The sequence below is a fragment of the Brugia malayi genome (assembly GCF_000002995.4).
Source record: "Brugia malayi strain FR3 genome assembly, contig: Bm_v4_Chr3_scaffold_001, whole genome shotgun sequence".
Classification (NCBI taxonomy): Eukaryota; Metazoa; Nematoda; class Chromadorea; order Rhabditida; family Onchocercidae; genus Brugia; species Brugia malayi.
In genome coordinates, this window is record NW_025062477.1 from 2,797,501 (window position 1) to 2,820,541 (window position 23,041).

The 23,041-nt window shown below is 27.5% G+C and overlaps 5 protein-coding genes across 7 annotated transcripts; 3 read left to right on the forward strand and 2 right to left on the reverse strand.

The window, feature by feature from the left end:
* Window positions 1-6,878: 6,878 nt before the first annotated feature.
* On the forward strand, window positions 6,879-8,328 carry Bm3745 (Bestrophin family protein; the record flags this gene model as incomplete). Of its 2 annotated transcripts, none has more annotated exons than XM_043079815.1 (5): window positions 6,879-6,971; window positions 7,072-7,197; window positions 7,308-7,386; window positions 7,670-7,875; window positions 8,143-8,328. In XM_043079815.1, the coding sequence occupies 5 exons, from the start codon at window positions 6,879-6,881 to the stop codon at window positions 8,326-8,328; spliced, it is 690 nt and encodes a 229-aa protein (XP_042935749.1). The 2 variants fall into 2 exon arrangements, with proteins under 2 accessions (XP_042935749.1, XP_042935748.1); XM_043079814.1 differs by having other exon boundaries at window positions 7,308-7,382; window positions 7,657-7,875.
* Window positions 8,329-9,728: 1,400 nt separating this feature from the next.
* On the forward strand, window positions 9,729-12,319 carry Bm2730 (Bestrophin family protein; the record flags this gene model as incomplete). The annotated part of the gene is made up of 9 exons (XM_043079816.1): window positions 9,729-9,901; window positions 10,000-10,098; window positions 10,317-10,460; window positions 10,537-10,642; window positions 11,031-11,222; window positions 11,367-11,519; window positions 11,725-11,848; window positions 11,946-12,141; window positions 12,304-12,319. 9 exons carry the CDS (start codon window positions 9,729-9,731, stop codon window positions 12,317-12,319), a joined length of 1,203 nt encoding a protein of 400 aa, XP_042935750.1.
* Window positions 12,320-13,041: 722 nt separating this feature from the next.
* Window positions 13,042-15,305, reverse strand: Bm6722 (Uncharacterized protein; the record flags this gene model as incomplete). Of its 2 annotated transcripts, XM_001894922.2 has the most annotated exons (9): window positions 13,042-13,209; window positions 13,304-13,385; window positions 13,467-13,547; window positions 13,637-13,695; window positions 13,811-13,971; window positions 14,340-14,396; window positions 14,589-14,685; window positions 14,954-15,058; window positions 15,255-15,305. In XM_001894922.2, 9 exons carry the CDS (start codon window positions 15,303-15,305, stop codon window positions 13,042-13,044), a joined length of 861 nt encoding a protein of 286 aa, XP_001894957.1. The 2 variants fall into 2 exon arrangements, with proteins under 2 accessions (XP_001894957.1, XP_042935751.1); XM_043079817.1 differs by lacking the exon at window positions 15,255-15,305 and having other exon boundaries at window positions 14,954-15,013.
* Window positions 15,306-16,436: 1,131 nt separating this feature from the next.
* On the forward strand, window positions 16,437-18,769 carry Bm4095 (RNA recognition motif domain containing protein; the record flags this gene model as incomplete). Its single annotated transcript, XM_001894923.2, has 7 exons — window positions 16,437-16,548; window positions 16,696-16,882; window positions 16,971-17,050; window positions 17,204-17,358; window positions 17,703-17,825; window positions 17,890-18,042; window positions 18,353-18,769. 7 exons carry the CDS (start codon window positions 16,437-16,439, stop codon window positions 18,767-18,769), a joined length of 1,227 nt encoding a protein of 408 aa, XP_001894958.1.
* Window positions 18,770-19,301: 532 nt separating this feature from the next.
* Window positions 19,302-22,652, reverse strand: Bma-bath-40 (BTB/POZ domain containing protein; the record flags this gene model as incomplete). The annotated part of the gene is made up of 8 exons (XM_043079818.1): window positions 19,302-19,481; window positions 19,789-20,002; window positions 20,195-20,283; window positions 20,398-20,523; window positions 20,598-20,720; window positions 21,046-21,189; window positions 21,365-21,553; window positions 22,548-22,652. The coding sequence occupies 8 exons, from the start codon at window positions 22,650-22,652 to the stop codon at window positions 19,302-19,304; spliced, it is 1,170 nt and encodes a 389-aa protein (XP_042935752.1).
* Between the last annotated feature and the right edge of the window lie 389 nt (window positions 22,653-23,041).

The window sequence follows — 23,041 nt, forward strand, 5'->3', positions numbered from 1 at the left end:
TCTACTATTTTATAAATAAATTCTAATATGCATGAAGCTTGCCTTCAAGCCATTTATTTATTTATTTTTTCGCTTCCACCAATTTAATGGCAAAAAAAAAAGTTGGCAATTTTTCCTTATTCAATCCAAATATATTTACTATTTCTAATATCTTTCATTGATAGTTCTTTCATTTTAAAAGTGTTTATTTATAGCAAAATTTTCTACTTTGTCATTTTTTTAATTTAAAAAAAAAAAAAAGGAAATTATAAAGTTTTTCACTTATGTCTGTGAATATATATGTTTGTTTATTTATTTATTTTAATGCTTAATTTCTTATGCTATTTACAATCTTAGCATTTAATCATTTCAATAATTTATAAATCTTTAATTTTTTTACCAAACAATAAAACATAGAAATATTTGAAAAAAAAAAAAAATAATAATAATAATTATTATAAGATATCATTAGTAATATTTGGTAAAATAATAAATTTCAACTAATAATACATACTAATTTGTTCTCGAAATAAAAAAAAAGGAAAAAATTGAAGAACCAATGTAATTTCGTATTAAATTAAGTAATCATTTATTAAATCTCTAATTTTAACTTATAACTTTAACTTATTCTTTTCCTAAAACTTACTAAATTATTATTTATCTCAACAAATATCAAACACATCTTTCATTTGATCTTCTTGTTCATTTCATTTTTAATATTTATTATACATATATATATATTTTTTTTTTTCATGTAAAAAAGAAAATACAAATTATTTTAATAAAAAATTCTATTGAAAATTGATAATTGAAAAAAATTCGTGGGAAAGACAAAAAAAAAAAAAAAAAGAAAAGAAAAGCGATGTGATTTTTGCATTTTGCATATTTTATTCTTATTTTAATTCCATCAAAAAAAAAAAAATGAAAGAAAGAAATCAGTTCAAATAGATTTTTCTTGTTCATTATTTAATTTTTTAAATATTTAATAGCTCTAAAAAGCTTCTCTCATCCATATGATTACTTTAACTCATTCTTTTCTTTTTTTTTTATTGAGAGAAAATTTTGAGTTAAATGATGTCTTTCTCACAATTACACTAAAAGATAATTGTTTCTGAATCCAATTTTTTTTTTTTTTTTATTGATAGCGCGCAGCTTTTTCAATCATTTATTTAATTTAGATGCAAAATCTTTTTAGTTTGAGAAAGTAATTTTTATTAATGTAAAACAGTTACACTGATAATAATTAATTATTAACAGATTAATAGGAAAAACGAAATGATTTGATCTTTCATTAAGTTAATTTTAGAAAAATTTGAAATGCTAATATGATAAATTTTTCAAAATTCTTTTTAGTAATTAAATTTGACATTTCAAAAAGAAAAAAAAAAAAAAAAGGAGAAAAAAGTCGAAATTTGATATATTTTTTTTTTACAAAAAATTGATGCATGATTAAATTTTGTTTAATTAATGATAATAAAATTAAAGAAATAAACTTAAAATTTTCCAAAAATCTTCTTTTTATTATCTTTGTTAAATTATTATCATAAAAATTTTCAATACTGTAATAATTTAATGAATTTTGATATTCATAAAATTATGATTGTTGTTAAATTCTTTCGAATTACATTCAAAATTATGAAATTGTTAACAATAATCATATCACATTGTAAGATTTAAAAATTTAAAACAAAAAATTTTTCAAAAAAAAAAAGAGTGAAAAAATAAAGGTCTAATTTTTTAATCAGTTATTTTATTTGAAGGATTAAAATAAATCTACAAAAAAAAAAAATTTAATCTAATTAATTAAAAATTCCTCTTACTATTCTCATTTGATTTTTTAATCACTATAATTTAATTATGATTACTTTATATCAAATAAATCATATAAATAAAAATAGCAATATAACAATTTAAAGTTTTTTTTTTTTTTTTCGAAAAAAATTTGAATATAAAACATATGTTTATTTATTAATTAAATTATTTTTATGCAATCATTAATTAATGAAAAAAATTTTTTAAGTGTAATATTTGTTTAGTTTTTTCATTTCAAATTAATTCATTTTGTATTATTAGCAATTTTAAAAATGAAATGAAACATTGCTTTTTTATAATTTATTTCCTTATTGCTTAATTTTTTTTTCATAGATTTTTCCAAGAAACAAAACAAAAAAAAAAAACTTTCAAAAATTTAAAAAAAGCGAAAGTAAAAAATTTTCTTTAATAATAAGCAAGAAAAAAGGTTAAAAAAAAAAAACAAAACAATAACATTTAGTGATTTTTATTATTTGTTTATCAAATATCACTTGAAATTACTTTAAAATTTTAATTAATTGTTTATTGAAAAATATTTCCACTGCTGTATTGTTTTTTTTTTAATGTTTATTTATCACAATAGCATTATTTTTCTTATTTAAAATTTTTTTAAATATTTTTTTTTATTTACTTTTTATTATTTATTAAACAAATATCACTTGAAATTACTTTTAAACATTAACTAATTGATTCTTTTTACTTTGATTTATCACAGTAGTATTATTTTTTCTTATTTACTTTTTAAAATACTTTTTTTTTTATTTACTTTTTATTATTTATTAAACAAATATCACTTGAAATTACTTTAAAGTATTAACTAATTGATTATTGAAAAATATTTCCATAGCAGTAGTATGTGTTTATTTCAGTTAACTCATATTGTTATTATTGCTCATTTTTCAAGTGTACTATTTTTAATTGGTTTTTAATAAAAAAATAAAAATAAAAAATAAAAAATACAATTGAAGAAAAAATTGTGTAAACTCACATCACTAATATATTTTGCATTTTTTTTATTTTTATTTTTTATAGTATAATTTTTAAAAAACAAAAAATCATAATTTAAAGAAATTTAAAATTTTCCTCTTTTGTTCTCTTTTTTCTCTCTTTTGCTTTGTCTATCTGACTTATGCGATATTTTTATTTCGAATTTAATTTAATTTATTACTAAAATACAAAAACAATAAAACAATAACTTATTAAATGTTAATTAATGAATTAATTCAATTGCAACAGTCAATCATACAGCTATCAGTTTACTTTTAAATTTAAATTTAAATTCTTTTTCAACTTTTTCCTTTCATTTGCTAACCTTCAATCGATTAAAGGTTAGCTAGCATAAGTGGATTATATTTGTGAAACTTTTTTAAAATATCGAATTGTTTTTCAATTAAATATATGATTAAGCTAAGCTATTGCAGAATTACTTTACAGATAAGTTAATTAGAAGAAACTAATCGTAAAAAAGAAAAATAAAATATATTTGAAATAAATGAGAAAATGAAATGATCAATAATATTAATTATAGGATGAATCAAGAAGAAATTTTTATCAAATTTTTCATAATTAGTTAATAACTTATGCAAATAAGAGGGAATTCAGAGAGAGAGAGAGAGAGAGAGAGGGAGAGAGAAAGTAAGAAAAAATTTAAATGAGTTTGGCTATTATCAAAGATTGTAAAAATCATTTATGATAATATATGATAACGATAAAAAGTATACTATAAAACGATTATAAATTTTTATTTCAAAAATAAAATAAAACAAATTTGAAAATTTTTAAAATTGTATGGTTGTAAAATGAAAAGAAGTATTTATAATCTAAAATATTCAATTGGCTAATAAGATTACTTTTAAGAAATATATTTATTAATATAAAATAATAAAAAGGTTAGCAAAAGATGAATTGAATATATAAAAGTTTGTAAATAGTACTATTAAAGAAAAAATAAAATAAAATAATTTCATAGATGGATGAAGAATATGAAATGATTTAAAACTAAAAAATGAAATAATTTAAAAATAAATGAAATTTTGTTAGTGAATTGAAATAGTTTTTAATTAATATTATCAAATTAATTAATTACTGACTGAAATTTTTTTGCAAAACATTTCTATTTCAAGTAATTAAATCAATGAACAAAATTGAAAAGTTAAAATACGGAAATTTATTAAAATGATAATTGCTAATATTATTGAAAACAAAATTAGTCATCAGCTATAAATTTTACTAAAGCAGAAATTAAAATTTTAAAAAAAAATTGAAATAATAATTAGCAATTATTAGAAATTGAATTGATAATTATAAGTTCATTATATTTTCAATTCAAATGTAACATAATTATTTTCAATTTTTGAACTTTTATCCATTTTGGAATTTGTTATTGTGCATAAATAAATAATAGAAATATAAATTAACAAAAATTTCAAATTTTTAATTTTAAAATAAAAATGTTAAAAATTGCCGTTTATATCTTAAAAATATTATTTTGTACAGAAATTTTTAATTTTTATCATTGCAACAGAAAATAAATTGAGAGATTGCAAATTCTTAAAATCTTCAAACTTTTTTTTTTTTTTTTTTTTCTTTATATTTTACCAGAACAAATAGTAATATTGAATTTTTTCAATTTTTTTCTTTTAGTAATTGATAATATATATATATATCATTAAATAATTGTAAGAAAATATTTAAATATCATTGATATTGATAAAATTTATATTAAAAAAAAAAAAAAAATTATGTTTGTATTTAAAGATTAAATAAAAAAAAAAAAAAAAACGATAATATTTGTTATCAAAATTTTATCAATTTTTTTCATCTCTTATTTTATATTATTAAATGTGAAAAAAAAAAAATTTCTTTTTTTTTTTTTTTTTTTTTTTTTTTTTTTCATTTCATTCTTTCTTCTTTTAAATAAATTATAATAATGCAAAAATAATTATTTACATATTAATTATTTTACGCCTACTATTTGATTTTATTAAATGTTAAGCGTATTTTTGAACATATATTAAAATGAATTACGTAAAAATTCTCTTTCTTTTTGAGTTATTTGATTATGTCAGTTAATTTTGTATAATATTTTATCCATAATTATAAGCAAAAGGAAAGTTTTTACATATTTTGTATCTAATAATGATCATTGACCATTTCTGAGGTAAGTACGTACTTTCATTAGAAAAGGTATTATTATTAGCAGTTTGCCGTGAGAAAAATTGTATTAGTGGTTGATGAGAAGTAAGCCACAATGATGATGGATGAATAATATTCAATGATTTTGAATAAAATGTTTCCCTTTTCGATTATACTAATTAGTTTTTTTTTTTTTTTTTGGTTTTTAAAGCATTTCTAACAATTTAAAAGAAAAAAAAAAAAAAAATAAACTATCATATTTGTATTGTAATATTACTTTCAATAGATTTTATTTATTGTTAGTAATAAAAATTTAAATGGTTAAGTTATTATTATTATTACTATTATTATTATTATTATTATTATTTTATTATTATTATTATTATTATTATTATTATTATTATTATTATTATTGCTAATTGCTCCTTTATACATTCATATGTAAATGATTAAGTTATTTTCAATAGAAATAGACATATATAAATTAACAAATAATTAGAAAGAGTATTTCTGTTTGCTTATTACCTCTTTTTTTTTTTTTTCTTATTTAGTTTTCTTTTCTTTCTTTTTTTTTTCCAGTTTATTTCAATTAGTAAAAATTTTAAAAAAGAAAAAAATTTTAACATTTTAAATAAATATTAAATTAACAGCTAAAGCTAAATTAAATAAACGATTTGCTAAATTAAATATTAATGTTAAACACAATTTCATTTTATCATTTTCTCTCTGTTTTTTTTTTTTTTTTTTTTCCTTCTTCACAAATTTGATTGATAAAAATGATTGTTATTAATTAATGTTAAATTGTTCAATAGTAATGATATTATCATTGATAACTGTGATAAGTGAGAGTGATAATCTATAGTAGAAATAATAAGCAATGAGTAATGTTAATCATATTTTGGAGAATTTGAGTTACTTTATAATTATCGGCGAAAAAAAGAAAAAATTATATTAATCAATTTTAGAGCGAATCTTACGCAATAAATCATATTTCTCATAATTGCTAGCAAAAGAAGTCTAAGTAATAGTATTACCTAAGAAAAGTCAAGTTATCAAGTTGTTGTAGGTAAGTATGTACAACTCATATTTCTCATATATTTGCCATATAATTTACAATTGTCAACATTTCAGCAAGTAATAATCAATAATATTAATGTTATAATGATAATAATAACAATAACAGTAACAATAATAATAAATAAATAAGTAAATAATTTCAATTATCACTCTAACTGTTCAAATAACAAAATTAATAAACTTATAGTAATTAAAATTTAATAATAATTATATTTATAAATAAGTTTAATCAATGTGTACAATACGAATTGAAATTAATTTGCAATAGAATTAAGACTTTTCCACCTGAAATTACTTGTAAAATTAATTTTTGTGACAAAAGTTGCCACAGCGATGTTATTGGCCATGAAAAAAACTTGGCTCATGGCAATGCTTGGCTGATATTAAGCTTTAACAATTATCTAACCACTAATTAGACAGAACAAATAAATGCTTGACGGTGACATTAGAGTTGTCACTAGAATAACAACCAACCGTTGAAATTAATTTCTGCTATTGTCAATACGATTAAAACTTACCTTACTGTCATTTTGTTGAAATCTTTTTTTTTTTTAAAAAAAAAAATTTTAATACTGTAAGTTTTATGATTTGTGTGTACGTGTGCGTACGTGTGCGTGTGTATACGCCAAAAAAGTGAATCAATAATTAAATAACGTGAAAACTGTATACTTGCATTTCTGGCTTGCATATTTCTTCTTGAATTTTAAATTCGAATTTCAGTAAATTTCAAAAATTGAATGTCATTAACTGATTACAATGGATAAATAATTAATGTAAATTTCGAATGAATCATTAATTAGTATTTTCTGTACGATCACTTTTTTTTTTTTTTTTTTTCAGGAAGAATTAAACTTTAACACGTAAATGCATGCGGAATGCGTTTAAAATTTGGTTCAGTACGTGAACGTCATAATTCATCCGTCGTCACAACAACCCAATATACACTTTTCGTCTTAGGAGGCTCTAAGGTAATACCTATAATATTTCATTTTATGCAAAAGTTAATAAAATATTTCTTTTTTAAGTTTAAATTAATCAAAAGATAAAAAATTGATATTTATTTAATAGGTTGGTAAAAGTGCCCTTGTGGGTCAGTTTTTATGGGAAGAATTTATCAGAGAGTATCATCCAACAGTGGAAGAATTCAATTGGATTGAATATAAGAAAGATGACGGTGGCAAGACACTTTTACAAGTATAAAAACAAATTTCATTAAAATTTCAATTTTTTTTTTTTTGTCATTTGAATTATTATCAATCATTTAAAAAAAAAAAAAAAAAAAAGTGAAGCTGAATTTATTTTAGGTAATCGATTCTAGTGGATCGCGGGATTTTTTGGCTATGAGACATTTATATGAAACAATTGGTGATGCTTTTGTTGTAGGTTTTTCTTTTGTTTTTTTTTTTTTTTTTTTTCAATTTGAATAACTTATCTGATAAATGAATATATTTTAATGATAATTTTTTAATCAAATAAAAGTGATAAATTTTGTAATTAAAACTAGAATAAATTGAATAATTGATATTCAAGAAAAGATTATTTATTAATTAATATTGATATAAATAAATTTATCGAAATATAATCAATTTAAAATTTATCTCTTCTTGCATTTAATTTTATTTTCATATTTCTATTTATTATATTAAATTTTAGATTGTGTTTGCAGTGGATGATCCAATATCATTAGATGAAGCTAAAGATATTGTTAAAGAAGTTCGACTACGAAATAACAAAAAAGCGCCAATACTTTTGGTTGCTAATAAGATCGATTTGTATGAATGTGAAGAACAATGGGCAACAAAAGAATCGAGAATTTATGCGGTCGAGAATAAGCTGCATTTTGCTGCCCTTTCTGCTACTAATCTTTTCCAGGTAAAAATTTTTTCATTCTTATCATTTCTAATTTATCTCAAATTATTGTGATAAATTTTGTGAACCTAAAAAAAAAAAGATAAATACTCAAATAAGTTATATTATTAATACATATATTTGTATAAAATTAATTGATAATTTAATTACTTCTAAATTATTATCTCTTAAAATGTAAATTATTTTTTGATTATTGTTTAAAATTAATTTCTTTTCATAAAATAATTATGATAATTTAATGGAAAATAATCAATTTATTATTTATTACAGGTAACCGAGATTTTTCGGCGTGTACTAAGTGAAATTGGTGATTTTCATCCAACCCAAATGAAAAAACGTCGTCAATCAATGCCAAATACTCGAGGAAGTAGTTATAGTGATATTGAAGTTAAGGCTATTGAATTATTGGCCAGAAAGCATGCTGCAAGCAAAAAAAGGTCATGCACAATATCTTGAAATGATGATAATATGATAAATGTTAAATTTGAAATAGATAGAGGTTAATTATCCTCAACTTTTTTCTTTATTTTTTTTTTTTTTTTTTTTACAAATATTAAGTAATTCTAAATTTTTTCGGAATATAATTAAATTTAAAAAAAAAAAGAAATTATTTTTTTGCATTACTAAATGTATTTATTAATTGAAATTATTCGAATAAAATAATAAGCAAAATTTTTTTTTTTTTTTTTTTACACAATTAAAAACTTTTTAATATGCATATTTTATATTAATTTGAAGTAAATAAATAATTTTTTTCTTTTTTTCTTTCTTTCTTTCTTTTTTTTTTTTGGCATTGCATAATATTCTATCATTTATTTATTGTTATTATTGATGAAAATGCAAACACTTTTACAAATTAGTAAATATTTTATGCATTAAAAATGCGAACATTTAAATACTTCCTTTTTTTGCCTTTTATTTTTATTATTATTTATTTATTTATTTTTAAACATATTTATTTTGTAGTAATGTTAATTTGTGAAAAATAAAAATGAAATTTAACTATTATCAGAAAAAAAAAAAGAATGAATAATAAAGCAAATATCATTTATAAATTTGTTAAATGTTACTATTAATGCATTTCATTGATAAAGTGATAAAACAATTAACTGTACTAATTTATATCATCTCATCTACATTTGCCATATTTTTTTGCTTAATTTTATTTCAAATAATAATAAACACTAAATTGTAATTTATAAGATAGAATGTAGAATAATTTTCAAATGTGTAAATTTTCCACTTTTTTTTTTTTTTCATTCAAATTTATATCAATAATTTGATAAGAAGAAATTATCATTATTATGTGAAATTTAATAAGAACAAAATCAAAAATTTTAATGAATCATATGACAAATATTTTTTAACTATTTTTTTTTTGAGGAATTTTAATGAATCATATAAAAAAAAAAATTTTTTTATAAGAATAACAAATGATTATGTATTGAATTTTAAAAGTATGAATGAATTATTATTATCCTATGAAAGATTATTAAATGATTGAGAACAGATGTCATTGTATGAGTGAAAATTTTAACTTAATGTCAACTCATTAGATGTCATCAAATAGGATGTGACACAAACTATTGTCACATTTCAATATTGATCGATCGATCGATGGATGGTTCATTTGCTACTAAAGGTTGTGTTATGACTGGTATTGTGATGACACAGCTGTTGTAATATAGCAATACAACAACAATGACAACGACAACAGGAATCTTTGCCTCTTTTTCATTCTTTATTTTAACATTTTCATAAAAAAAAAAAAAAAAAGAAAATCGATGATTACAATAACAAAGACAGTTTTAAATCAGTCATAAAATAACAAATAGTCTCTCTGTGGTGGAATTAGAATGACAATTTCATATACGGGTAACTTCTGTCGTCTTTTAATTCGATGGAAAGGAAGTTTATGGCGATTAGTTTGGAGAGAATTATTTATCTTTCTCATCCTTTATTATATTATTCGACTCATCTACAATCAAATATTACCGCTGCTTGATAAGGAAAATCCTGAAAAATATAGGTAATTTAATTTATTTGTATTTAATCTAAATTATGAATATAAGAATTAATTTCTATCTATTTAGTAATAGTAATTTTGTCAAATTTTTATTAATTTAGGTTTGAATTTGAACGAATTGCAATAACGTTCGATCAATATACAAAAATGATACCTCTTACATTTTTATTAGGTTTCTATGTATCCAATGTAGTTATCAGGTAAATCATTTTTTTCTTTTCTTTCTTTTTTTTTTTTTTTAAATAAACACTCTGTTTATTTACAACATTATTTATTGAAATAGGATGATCTGAAAAATCAATCAATGTAGATTTCTCTATAAGTTTACATAAAGAAATAATGAAACTAAAACTATCATCATTTTCATTTTTTAAATATCAATCTTTTCTTTATTAAAAATTTATGCATAAATTTTCAGGTGGTGGCGACAATTTGAATGCATACCTTGGCCAGAAGATATATTGTCACTATTATGTACATTAATACCAGGTAAGGATATCAAGAGTCAACAACGGCGACACACTATTGCTCGATATGTCAACTTGGTGGCTGCTCTTGTCTAGTTAGTATTTATATTATCAGACTATTTTTCATATATGTTGTTAAAATTTCATCAATTAGGTATGCTAATATTTTAGTCGAGAAATATCGAGCACTATTCGACGTCGCTTTCCGTCACTGTCACATTTAGTGCAAAGTGGTCTTCTTACCGAGACAGAATTACAATTGATTAACGAAAGTTCGGTTAGTACTATTACTTATGCTAACTTAACATGATGATTTAACTATTACTTATGCTAACTTAACATGATGATTTAACTATTACTTATGCTAACTTAACATGATGATTTAACTATTACTTATGCTAACTTAACATGATGATTTAACTATTACTTATGCTAACTTAACATGATGATTTAACTATTACTTATGCTAACTTAACATGATGATTTAACTATTACTTATGCTAACTTAACATGATGATTTAACTATTACTTATGCTAACTTAACATGATGATTTAACTATTACTTATGCTAACTTAACATGATGATTTAACTATTACTTATGCTAACTTAACAATTACTTAAACAAAATGATTTGTAATATGTGCAGTATCACAATCTATTGCAGAGAGAAATTAAAAATATACGATGGATGATACCACTTCATTGGGTACAGCAAATTGTCATGGATGAATTAAGTGATAATGCACCTCCTCAAGCTCTCGTGAATCATTTCATGCAAGAGTTAAAAGCCTATCGAGCAGCATTTCGTAAACTATTCTCCTATGATTGGGTATGCGTACCATTGGTTTACACTCAGGTAATTTCTTTGTGTTTCTTTTTCATTCAAATATTAGATTAGTCAATAGATTTAGAGATAAAAATCTTTTGAAGAAGAATGGAATGATAGATTTGCTTTGCTCTTATTTCATATCTAAGAATTGAAGGATGTTAAAATTTGAAGGTAGCAGCTTTAGCCACTTACGCACATTTTGGCTTTTGCCTCATAGGCAGACAGTATTTGGATCCGTCGAAAAAATATCGAGATCATGAAGTAGATCTTATTATTCCGATCTTTACAATCGTTCAATTCCTTTTCTTCGTCGGCTGGTTCAAAGTAAACAATTTATTACATTTCTGGAAGTATTTTTCCCTTCACATAATTACCACTAATTTATTTGTAATTAATGTATTTGAGAGTATGAAAAATTTTAATTTCAGAGTTAAGAATTCATTTTTGCATTTAATTGTACCAGGCTTTGTAAAATAATCCAGTACTTTTTGGATTGATGGAATAATTAATTTGGATATCTGAAGTTCAGGTAGGACAAGACTTGATGCGTCCCTTTGGTATGGATGATGATGACTTCGAGCTTGACTATATCTTCGAGCGTAACGTTGGCGTATCTTTCGCCATCGTTGATCGACTTCAGATGAATGATTACGGTCTGTTCTCGTACTAATTATATTACAATCTATTCTCGTTCATGGCAATATATACAGTGAATATCTTCATCGTCTTTCTCAAGGTAAAGAATTGCAGAACCATTGCAAAAAGATAAATTTTGGGTATCGGACGATTCCATAATGATATCAATACCACGAACAGGTTTAGCTAATCAAAACAAGCATCGGAAACCTATGAGACATATCCCCTCTTATAAACCGATCGGGAATCGTGATGCAGAGGAAGGTAACACACGATGCAATGTGTGGAAAAAAAAATGGCATGGATATGAGTAAGTTTTATCAATCATGTTTTGATAAGGAAGTCAAACTTGAGAATGTTTCTTTTACGTTGAATAGTTTGCTTTACTTATTCACAAATACACTGATAAGGGCTTTTGTCTTCTAAATCGCAAAATTGATAAGAAAGTTCCTACTAACTTACCATTTTGCAGTGTATTATCATGGTGAAGATAATCTGATCATATTTGACTGCTATATCGATCAGTAAATTGACATCATCCTTTCTCTAAACGATATACAGTTGCTTAAGGAGTTTCGATTTCTATGATTGGGATGAATATGAGATTTCCCCAAAATGTTTCTCGTAAGCTTTCAAAGTTAATCAGAAACTCCGTCACAAAATTTGCAATAAAATTTAGAATAGCACATGAAATTAGGGTTGTTCAACTTAAAAAAAAAAAACATATATAAGAATCATTAAAGCGATCTGGTCAGTTATTACATCAGCACTTTAATTGGATTTACATGTTTTCAACATGTATTATTATATCACACATGATTTTGTGGTATTTCTGGAACCATTCCTATGTTTTTATTACAATATTAAAAAAGAGGAAGATGAGAAGACCCGCAAAACAAATATCACTTGTAAAATATATATACAATAAATACTTTGAATACTGTTGGTTTTGAAAATAAGTAAACGGAGCAGCATCTTCCATAACTTGAAAAAAGCTTCCGCTCTATATTTACAATGGCATGCGAAGAAAGGACTTAATAATAAATAAAGTAGAAATTGCTGCAGTTTTGTATTTAACTGCAATTTTTTAGCCCACTCAAATACTGCTCTGAATCTTAGATTCTTCTAAACTCTTCAAGCTTTGTCATTTTACTTGTGGCTTTTGACTACTACTCCCACTCCTCACGCCATTGTTAATGAAGGTAGATATTTATGCAATAAGTGGAGTGCGCTCCACGGGTTTTGTGTTTTGAGTGTCGGCAGTAGTTATACGAGAACTCAAAATATGAAGTGCAGGTGTGTCACTAACTGTCTTCTTATCATCAGCTATCAATGGTTTCCTCTGATCATCTTCTGCTCTTGCTAATGTCGTCTCATTCTGAAAACTGCTTAATATATGATAAAACATAAAATGGGAAACAGCGATAAATTTCATTTAATTAGATTAAACAACAGAATATTCACTGAGAAACCTTATCAGATGACAAAAAAGCATTTCGTATCGCATTCACAGTTGTGCTTCTTTTGTGCGTCCCTTTTTCTCCTGTTGTTAACCTAAGAATAAGCAGAATTAGTAGAACAGAGTTAATGTAGTAAATAATGATGAATGAACGACTAACAAAATTTACATTATACCTCTTGGTAATTTCTTGTAATGTTGAGCTGGTTGATTCTTTGGCATGAAACGCAGAGAGGCGTTCCTGTTCATTATTTAATCTGAAATATCCAGTCAGTGGATTTTCTTTATAAGACTTTATAAAATACTACAAGACTTGATAATGCCACTAAAAGACATTGTAACTTACATTTTCACAATTTCTTTGATCAGTGCACGAGTTTCGGTTAATTCTGATTCACCGAAGGGCTGAAATATTTCCACTTAAAATATTTTTGCAAATATCTGTACAGCTCTGAATGATAGCAGTAATGAAATCTTTAAAATACTAAACAGAGATGGAAAGGCAAAAATATGTCCTGACCTGATGTCGATATCTGCAGTGTTCTGCCAATAAACCGATTCGTTCACATAGATGCTCCGATAGCGAAGGTAGTGCTATCTGACGAATTCGAGACAAATAAGCATACATCGACTCACCTGCTATGCGAACAAGGTCACCATTTATGAACTCTAACTGTCGCTCTGGAATTTTAAAGACTGAAGATATTTGACTAAAGCTGCATTATTCTTTATGTATCAGCAATACCTTCAGAACAATAAATGTTCATTCTAACCAAAATGATTCGATTTTTTCAACACGCTATAAACTGTGCATAAAAATATGATATAACTAATCACAAGTTTTTTTCATGCAAGTGAACATATCATGCTATTTTTCTCAACCTCAAGCTCTAGAACTGGTCCACTACACATGATGTGCATCTTCCATTACTGGTGATATAATGTGACACTTAAGACATACTGATAATAATAAAGCTGACTAGACAAGACTGACGCAAGACTCACTAAATGTAGAGAGATTGGTGGCCCTAATCATACCAGAAAGTTACCAATTTCTCGCAGTTCGTCCATGGCAATCATTCGATTGATATAAGGCGCATTGGCATCTGAAATTAGAATGCTTTATTTGAAAGAATAAAAACATTTTATCAATTTGCAATCCACTACTGAATAGGTAAGTAAAGTAAACAGAAAAGAGGATGAATTAAAAAAAAAGAGATAAGACACCTCCCAGCATAGCAGAAGTGAGCATCAATGATCAGAATTACTAGCAAAAAACTAGTAAGTAAAAAACTTACGTTCAGCAATAGTTCCTATTTCGGTAAATTTTGGAGCACGCAGAAGTTGAAACTGTCGAACAATTTCAATGCCTCGGTCAAGTTCTTCCTTTTTGCGCTAAATATAATAGAAATCAAATGCTTGGAATGCATTTTCGAAAAGAGGAAAAATGAATGAATGATTATTTGACTATTCGCACGCTATTTTCTAGCACTTCTATAATTCAATAAATGATAATACACGAATCAACTGACTAATCGAAATCCGTCCAATTGCTAGCGTTTAACGCTGGGAGTAAAATGCTCGACAGTTGTTTTCTCTTATACTATCAGATGAAGAACCCGGCTATTAAAGCTATAAAGAACATGACTGAATGGATGAATACCTTTGATAAACCCGCTCCAACGACAATATTAGCTTCCCGACGTAAACTGTTATCACGCATTCGGAATATCTGCCGTTGAACAAATATCGCCAAAATGATGGTAATCTATAATTTTTATAACTGGGAAGACATTTTTCATCTTTTAAAGCTCTATCCAGTATGTACGTAATTCAGAATATCAAACGCTACCAACAACTTAGTAAATAAATGGTCATAGAGCTAGATCAATAATAAGCTTACAAAAGTATCAAAAATGATGACTAAGTATCATTGTTCTACCCATGGAGAAGTAAAAACATACCAATACACCAACAGTAAAAAGGAAAAGCACCGAGTAACCATCAATGATCATCACTAACTCAGAACCGGTTGCTACCGTCAAGGCCAAAATGAAACGTACATCTCAGCTTCCGGAATCCGAATCTAGATATCAAAATCTAGTTTGATTAATTTAAACTAGATTAAATCAAATTCAAATTTTGTTTAATTAGCTCAAATTAGATTAATTCGAATCCTTCATTTATCCAAAAATCAAGTTTACAAAATTTATAAAAATACCATTAACTTCCATGCATATTCATTGCAGTTAGCTGAAACTTCTTTAACCAATGACAGTAATATCATATAATGGACACTGTTAGCATCACATAACGGATATTATGCGATGTTCTCATATTATTCTCTGTGCACAATATCGATTACATAAATGTGAATATATGATAGTAAGCTAAGCTAATCTAAAATATGAATTACAATTATAATTATAAAAGTTAATAAATATGAAAGTATAAATGATTCCTTTCATTGTAGCATATCTTTTTGAATATATTTGCACAGAGTTATATACTTTTTAACAAGGCCAAAAATACTTCCAAATTCCGCAATTCCTCATCCAGTGTTGTACCGACTTTTCAACTTTGAAATTTTTATTTTTTAATGCTGTAATTTTTTTTTTTTTTCATTAAAAAACAATGAGCTATTAGCATATTCTACCCAGATAACTTAACAAAAATAACTAGTAAAACAAAGTAATTTGACCACATCTTACAGTCATTCACAAGCCTGATCTTCTTCTATTTCATAACGGGTCAAGGGCCACAACATGGTTAGAAGTGGACAAGAAAGGTTACTGCATGGTTGGTGCAGGTTCATTCCGGGATTGGAGGTACCATGACTTGACAACCTGAATGGGTTATGATGTGGTCCTGCGGTACTCTCAGTAGTGATGATATTCATTCTTTTGGAAATGCTGTAATTTGATTTTTTAAAGTTTTTAATCAAAATTACTTCTGATTTATTTAGATAATTACACTGGATTGTAATAATATATGAAAGTGAGAATTGTTGATGAAATCGAAATAAAAAAATGTACGTGGAATAATTCAGATGTCATAATTTTGCTGTCTAAGTTGTTCATAATTTAGAGATTTAAGCGTATGTTAAAGAATGAGTCAGACATTACTTTTTAATTTTAGACTGAAAGATGAGTGACGTCAACATACCACCACGTGAAGAAGAAGAAGAAGAGGAAGAGGAATGTGCGAAAACGAAAGAAAACGATGCTGGTGAACAGGAAAATAATCAAGACACATCAGGTAGGTGTACATGTTATGAGCTCACTCTTTCAGCTCTTTATTCCTGTCTTGTAAGCTGAAAGCAAAATAAGTAGGCATCTCTAGAATTGAGCGAAAAGTATCAGTTAAATTGAGATGAGAAATTGCACGAGTATTTTTATTATTAAGCTGCGACTGACGGTGAAGAGGTGGACCATGTATGTGTTTGTGCCACGGAAGATGAAGATTGTACACCGCTTGAGCTACCTCTAGCATCTGATGGTACTTTGCCATGTTTCACGTTGTCGCATTCTTTTCCGAAGGCAGTTGGATTGAAGTATAAAAATCCTGCAACTGGCTTATTCCGTAGCCTTCCGTAAGTGATTCCGTGATTTTTATGATATCTTGCTCTAATGCAGGCATAGAAACTTGGAACTGTTATCAGATATTATATTCTTTTGCAGAGTGGATGAGGGAAAAAAATGTGTACTGGCGCCGAAAGGAGGTTGGCACGGTCATCGCTATGTAGCGATCATCGATGATTGTAAGTTTTGTAAAAGTTTGTCCTCCCTCTTTCTGGGATTCAGGATGACACACCCGGTGAAGTGATAGCAGAATCAGTGACAGTCCGGTTTGTGTTCCATCTCACATATTGACGCTTTATTTATGCTGTTGACACGTTCAGCTGGATTTTTAGCGTTATCGTCGAGTGACAGACTGGAAGGACAGTGCGGACAGACTGATCGATTAAACATGCCCGTTGATCTATTCGTCCGCAATCTATCATTCAAAACTACTGAGGAACAGCTCAAAAAGTTTTTCGAGCAGTACGGTGAAGTCCAATATGCTGAGGTTCCATTCTTGAATTTACATATCAGCACAAATGATTACTTTTTTTTCGTAATTTGATTTTGACAGTTTGCTTCCTCTGGTCTATTATGCACCTTTCGGAACTTTATTTCAGTAGTTAATATCACGCTGACAACTTAGCCATATTCAACTAACTATAAGTGGAATGAGGGAAGGGAGATCGATGAACGATGTTATAGCCTGTGAGTGCAGCTGGGTGTAATCTGGCGTCAATATCTATGATGTGTCTAAATCATCCGAAAATTTGACAAAAATTGGTTTTTTTGAAAAAAAAATCGTGATTTTAGAGATATATTGCTATAATATTAATATTCGAGTCTTTTCAGGTGAAGAAGGATTACAGAACTGGTCTTCCTAGAGGCTATGGTTTTATTAAAATGAAAACTTTGGAGGATCAAGAAAAAGTGCTGAAGGAAGGCGATTTCTACATTGACGGTCGCATGGCTCAAGTTAGTAGCAATTTGTGTTCCTGATTTTTTTGTTATAATAACATGGACATAAAGAGTTTTCTAGGTCAAATACCCAGATCATGGACAGGATGGTGGAGACCAAGATGATCGAATCACAACGAAAATCTATGTCGGCCGAGTATATGCAGAAATTACAGAAACAGACCTTCACAAATTATTTGATGAAGAAGCGAAGAAAATATCACCGCTTGCCAAGGTATCTTGATCCACATATATTAAGATCTGTTTCCTCTTTTATAGACTTTTTTTCTTCTGAGGTTCATGTTTTTTTATTACATGAAAAATGTTTTTGTAGTCTCAAGTGAAAATATAAAGGAGGTTGGGGGTAAAAGAGGTTGGAAGTAAAAGTTTTTGCGGGCAAATAAGGTTCAGGCTAAAAATCAAGATGAGGAAGGCTAGTTTATTGCTTATAGGAGGCCTCCTTGGTGTTGGGATCAAGCCACACTTGTTCTCTTCCCAAATATTTTTGAGAAATAAAAACATTTGAAGAGCTTTTTGTGTTGCAGGTTGAGCGAGTATTTTTACCTAAGCCTTGCCGTGGTTTCGCGTACGTCTCGCTGAATGATCCGAAAGTGGTTAAACGTCTTTGCCAAATCCGTGATTTTGTTTGTGCTGGTAAGAGTATTTATGTTAGTATACCTCGTCCAAAGAAACAGGAATCGGAACCTGTTCGTTACTCTGGAGTGCGGGATTACCGTTCGCATCCATATCGATCATCCTACGGTCGATGGGATGACGAGCCAATAAGTCGGAAAAGTTATTATAATGATGATCCATATGCTGGACGAACACGGAGCTTGTTTGACGATTTCCCATCCTCTGGTGGGTATGGCGGTCGTTCCGGAGACATGTATGGTGGAGGTGGTGGGTATACGGGAGGAGGTAATTACGGATCGGGTAATTCATCCAGAAGCTGGCGATAAGCGGTAAGCAACTTCTTGTGTTCCTTCATTGTCAGTACTTTTTGTGAAAATTTTATGATTATGTTGTGTAATCTTGATCCGATTGGATTTATATTCCACTATATTTTCATTATATTTCTTCTATGAAAATTTATAATTTTATAAATATTTGTGTTTAATAATTCTCATTCATATTTATTTTGTTCAGAAAATATTAGTAAAATAAAACTGGAATACCCATACAACGTGTAAAGAAATAATCCTTCACGGAAAAAATATGCTAACCAGAAATCGATGAGATTTTTAGTTTTTAATCATCTTGTTGAATAGCTCTAATCGAGAAATCATAAAAGCAAAAAAAAAAAAAGCCCAAAATCTGATGTTCTGTGCTATGCAAAACAAATGTTATTGTACATATCAATGTAGGAGCGTCTACTCAAAATTAACAAATATCGGGAATGGGAGACGAGAACAAACATGATTGTTTGCTGCAGATACACAGAAGGGCTCTGAAATATATTCACAGAGCATTCAAGATAATATAAGGTATATTTTAAACAGATTCATCATCCGAAGGCTGTGATAGCAGCAGTTTCTGGTGACGCTGTCGCTTCAGTGGTGGCGATTCTTCACCAAAAATCGCTTTTTCCATTATCTCCGTGACAAGATGTGGGTTCGTTTCTTTCAGTAATCGCCAAGCGTGTGATGCAAATACGGAATGGTTTGTGCGTAGCTGTAACTATTCAATTTGAATGACCCGTAGGGATGTAAATGTACTAGCATAGAAGCATATTTATTAAAATCTGAAGCGGGAAAAATAAGTCAAGAGTTATTGAAATTGAAGCGATTAAAAAAGCAAAGAAGCAACAAATGACAGCATAAAAAAGGGATATGGATTATCTCATTTTAGGACAGAAGAATGCAAGAACAAAGATCAAAACGGAACAAGTATCTAAATGAAGTTGCAGGGCAGCCAGAAAATTCTTTAAATATCTATGCAAGGGAAAAGGACGTGGTTCTAAAGTCATCCGCAAACTTACCAAATCGACTGCGGCTCTTCGGAGTATTTTACAGTTATAGAGATCAGCCAAATACAGCATCTCTCCAATATTATTTTTATCAATCTGATTGCAAAGCTTTCGTTCGCAAATTAACTTAAGGTCATCCATTTGATATCTTTCTGCTAATGTCAGTACATTTGCCACTTCGGTATCCAGTTCCATTTCTCCCGTATACATATATCGTAGCATACACCTACAAAATTCTATGAAAGTTGAAGGCAACTAGACACAAACCTTCGAATATTACATAGTGGTAAATGCAAACAATAATTTGTGGTGAGTCACTAAGTAGAAGACGAATAGTAAAAATAAAGTATATAGCTTTTATGTATAAGAAATAACTATTATCAACTTTGCAGCACAGCGAAAATAAAAAATTGAATACCTCACAGCCTCATATTCAGCGTCTTCAATAATAACTTTCTTCTCTGTACTTTCTATCAACTCATCATACGAAAACATCGCTTTAAATACCTGCAACAATATTATCTCTCTAGTTCTTTTCTCATTCCGTCAATACAGTTAATATTTCCTTGCTATTTAGTATTTAGTAATGATTTAACTTCAGCAAAGTATAAATAGACTTGCCTCTGAGTGAGCCGATAAAACAAATTTGTTAACAGGAATCTGTCTTCCAGAACATTCCAGAACGCAGTCAGCCATAAAACCATTGTCAAATGCTGCTAATTGCCGCTTCACGAAGTCACCACTTACCTAAATCAGATGTGACTGGCGAAAGAATTCTAATCAAGAAAGTGCAACTCAAAAGAAAATGTAAAACTACCTACCGTTCGGGCATTTGTATTAAGCAACTTCCAAGAATTGTAACACTGAGTATGGTTGATGTCTGGTAACAATTCAATATGGCATGATATAACAAGTGAACCATCATCCCGTACGCAGTTCAGAATCTAAACATTTCAAAATTATCATGTCATTATAATTTTTTTTTTACTCGTCTTTCACGGTAGCAAAGAAAAAACGAAGAAAAAAGGGTGTCCAGTCCATCAAAATACATAACATTATTTAAAAGTTTTCGTCTCTTTCTCAAAAACCAAGTGTAAAATAGAATCTCCCTCAAGTGACAACTTCTCCTTCTCTTTTTAAACTTTACACTTTTAAACTTCAAGCTTCTTTTGAACTTTATAAATCGTGTTGATGAAGTAACTGCTGCTCCTTTAAAATAAATCCAACTTACATTCAACTATTTATTAATTACGAATAACAATTCATAACCTTCTGCTTGGGAATATTGCGCAGACCCCAGGAATGTCCACCTTTGGGAGGTTTAGCATGAAATTCACCAACATTGACATTACTGAACAGCGCTACTCCTTTATCATTCAAAAAATGAAACCGATATTCCACTTTAATACGTACCTGAACAGAAATATAAAATTCAAACCAATCAATTTAAAATATTCAAATCGAAAACTGGACCGAATCGAACAGAGGTCAAGATGAAAACATAATGGCCGAAATGAATTTAATGGAAATAATAAAATGGTAAATATGTGATTATTTATATTATAAAAGTCCTTTACGAATTTCACACCTCTTTCGTTGGTGATGTAGAAGACATTTTCAGGAATAATGAAACATTATTTGCATTCTCAGCTCGCTTTCCTCCCGGATATAAACATAGCTGCCAGAAAGCTTCCGGAAGTTGCGGGTGACGGAACAAACCTGTTCGTAAGCAGTTTCCTGGTAGAGCAAGTTTCACGAGAGTTGTGAAGTTCTCAATCTGCAAGAACTTCATTATGATCAGCTTCAGACTAATTCTACGCAATCCATTAAACTGTTGCCATTAAAAAAAAGGATGGTGTTAAAGAAAAAAAATCATTCTAACCTCTTTTTTAAACCATTTTCTCATCAAGAGTAGTTGTTAAGCCAAGTCCATAAGTCGACAGTTACAAATAGCATTTCTATATGTGCCAAATGGCAGTAACAAAACGACTTTTCATGAATTCAGCTCCTTTTGCTTAACAAAAAAAAAATGGATTTACAAAAGCTTAATTCATTTTCGACATCCGAAATCCCATCAGATTCATCAGAAAAACTTACTCTAAAGATACAAATTTCTGTTTGCAATTTTTTAAGCAAAGAAAGATATTGTGGCTTTCAGCGCCTCAATATTACTCATTATTTTCTCCTCAGTTACAATAACCTAAGCAAGTCACTGAACTGTTTAGTTTTATCGTAAAAACGAATAAATGGAACGCCTTATGAAATCAGTATTACTGCGTCTAAGATTTACAACTGCTACAATCAATATATAATTCACTGGCAAACTAATGCTATCTTCAATGCATCATCAAAAAATTTCATATCAAATAATCAGAATCTCTATTATATTCAGTGTCTGATGTAAGATTTTTGTTCTTTTGCTGATAATTCCCAATGCAGAGAAAATATGAATTACTCCTATGTCGTCTTTAATTCATGTAATCGGTAAGACACACCATTTTTATTCTGATTCTAACCGAAAAATCTTGCCCGTTCTTATGACCCAAGTAACAACAAGCACTGAGTATTTCGTCCAACCTTGCACCACTTATTAGGCAAATTTCGCAAAGCTACGCTGAACTTACATTATTTGTGACAAAAATTTCACTAGTTGTTATTTCATACTATCTATCCTTTATTTTGTTTACAATTGAGTATAAGCTTAATCTTTTACATTAAACAAAAGAAATACAAATATTTCTATTTGTTAAGCAGAGTATTTTCAATCTTACTTTCCACTGTTGACTGAGGTGCAGTGCATCCACTGGAGTAATATAGGAACTCTTCGCATATGTACCAGGTGACGTGTCACACGTATATTTCTCAGATCTGTTCATACAACACACCTGAAAAATCATGATGTGCAATGTAAATCTATAATTAAATAAAGTACTGTAAATGACAAGCGTTGAAAAAAAAAAAAAAACTATTCTAGAAAAAATAACTGTTCAAAAATACGTCTTCAAAATAAAGCAAATATAATGAGATAACAGTGGTTCATCATTGCCATATATTTTCGTTCAAAAATTTTTGTTTGGAAACTAATTCTACAAAAGACAAAGCACCAAAATGACAAAAAAACTCCTATTTCACGATCTGCCTATACTGAAAATACGCTGTTCTTTGATTAAAAACTATGCATTCCACATCATAGAAAAAAAAAATCTAGGTATAAATAAATTATATAAAAGTAATTATTAAAATGAATACAACATTATCTACTGAT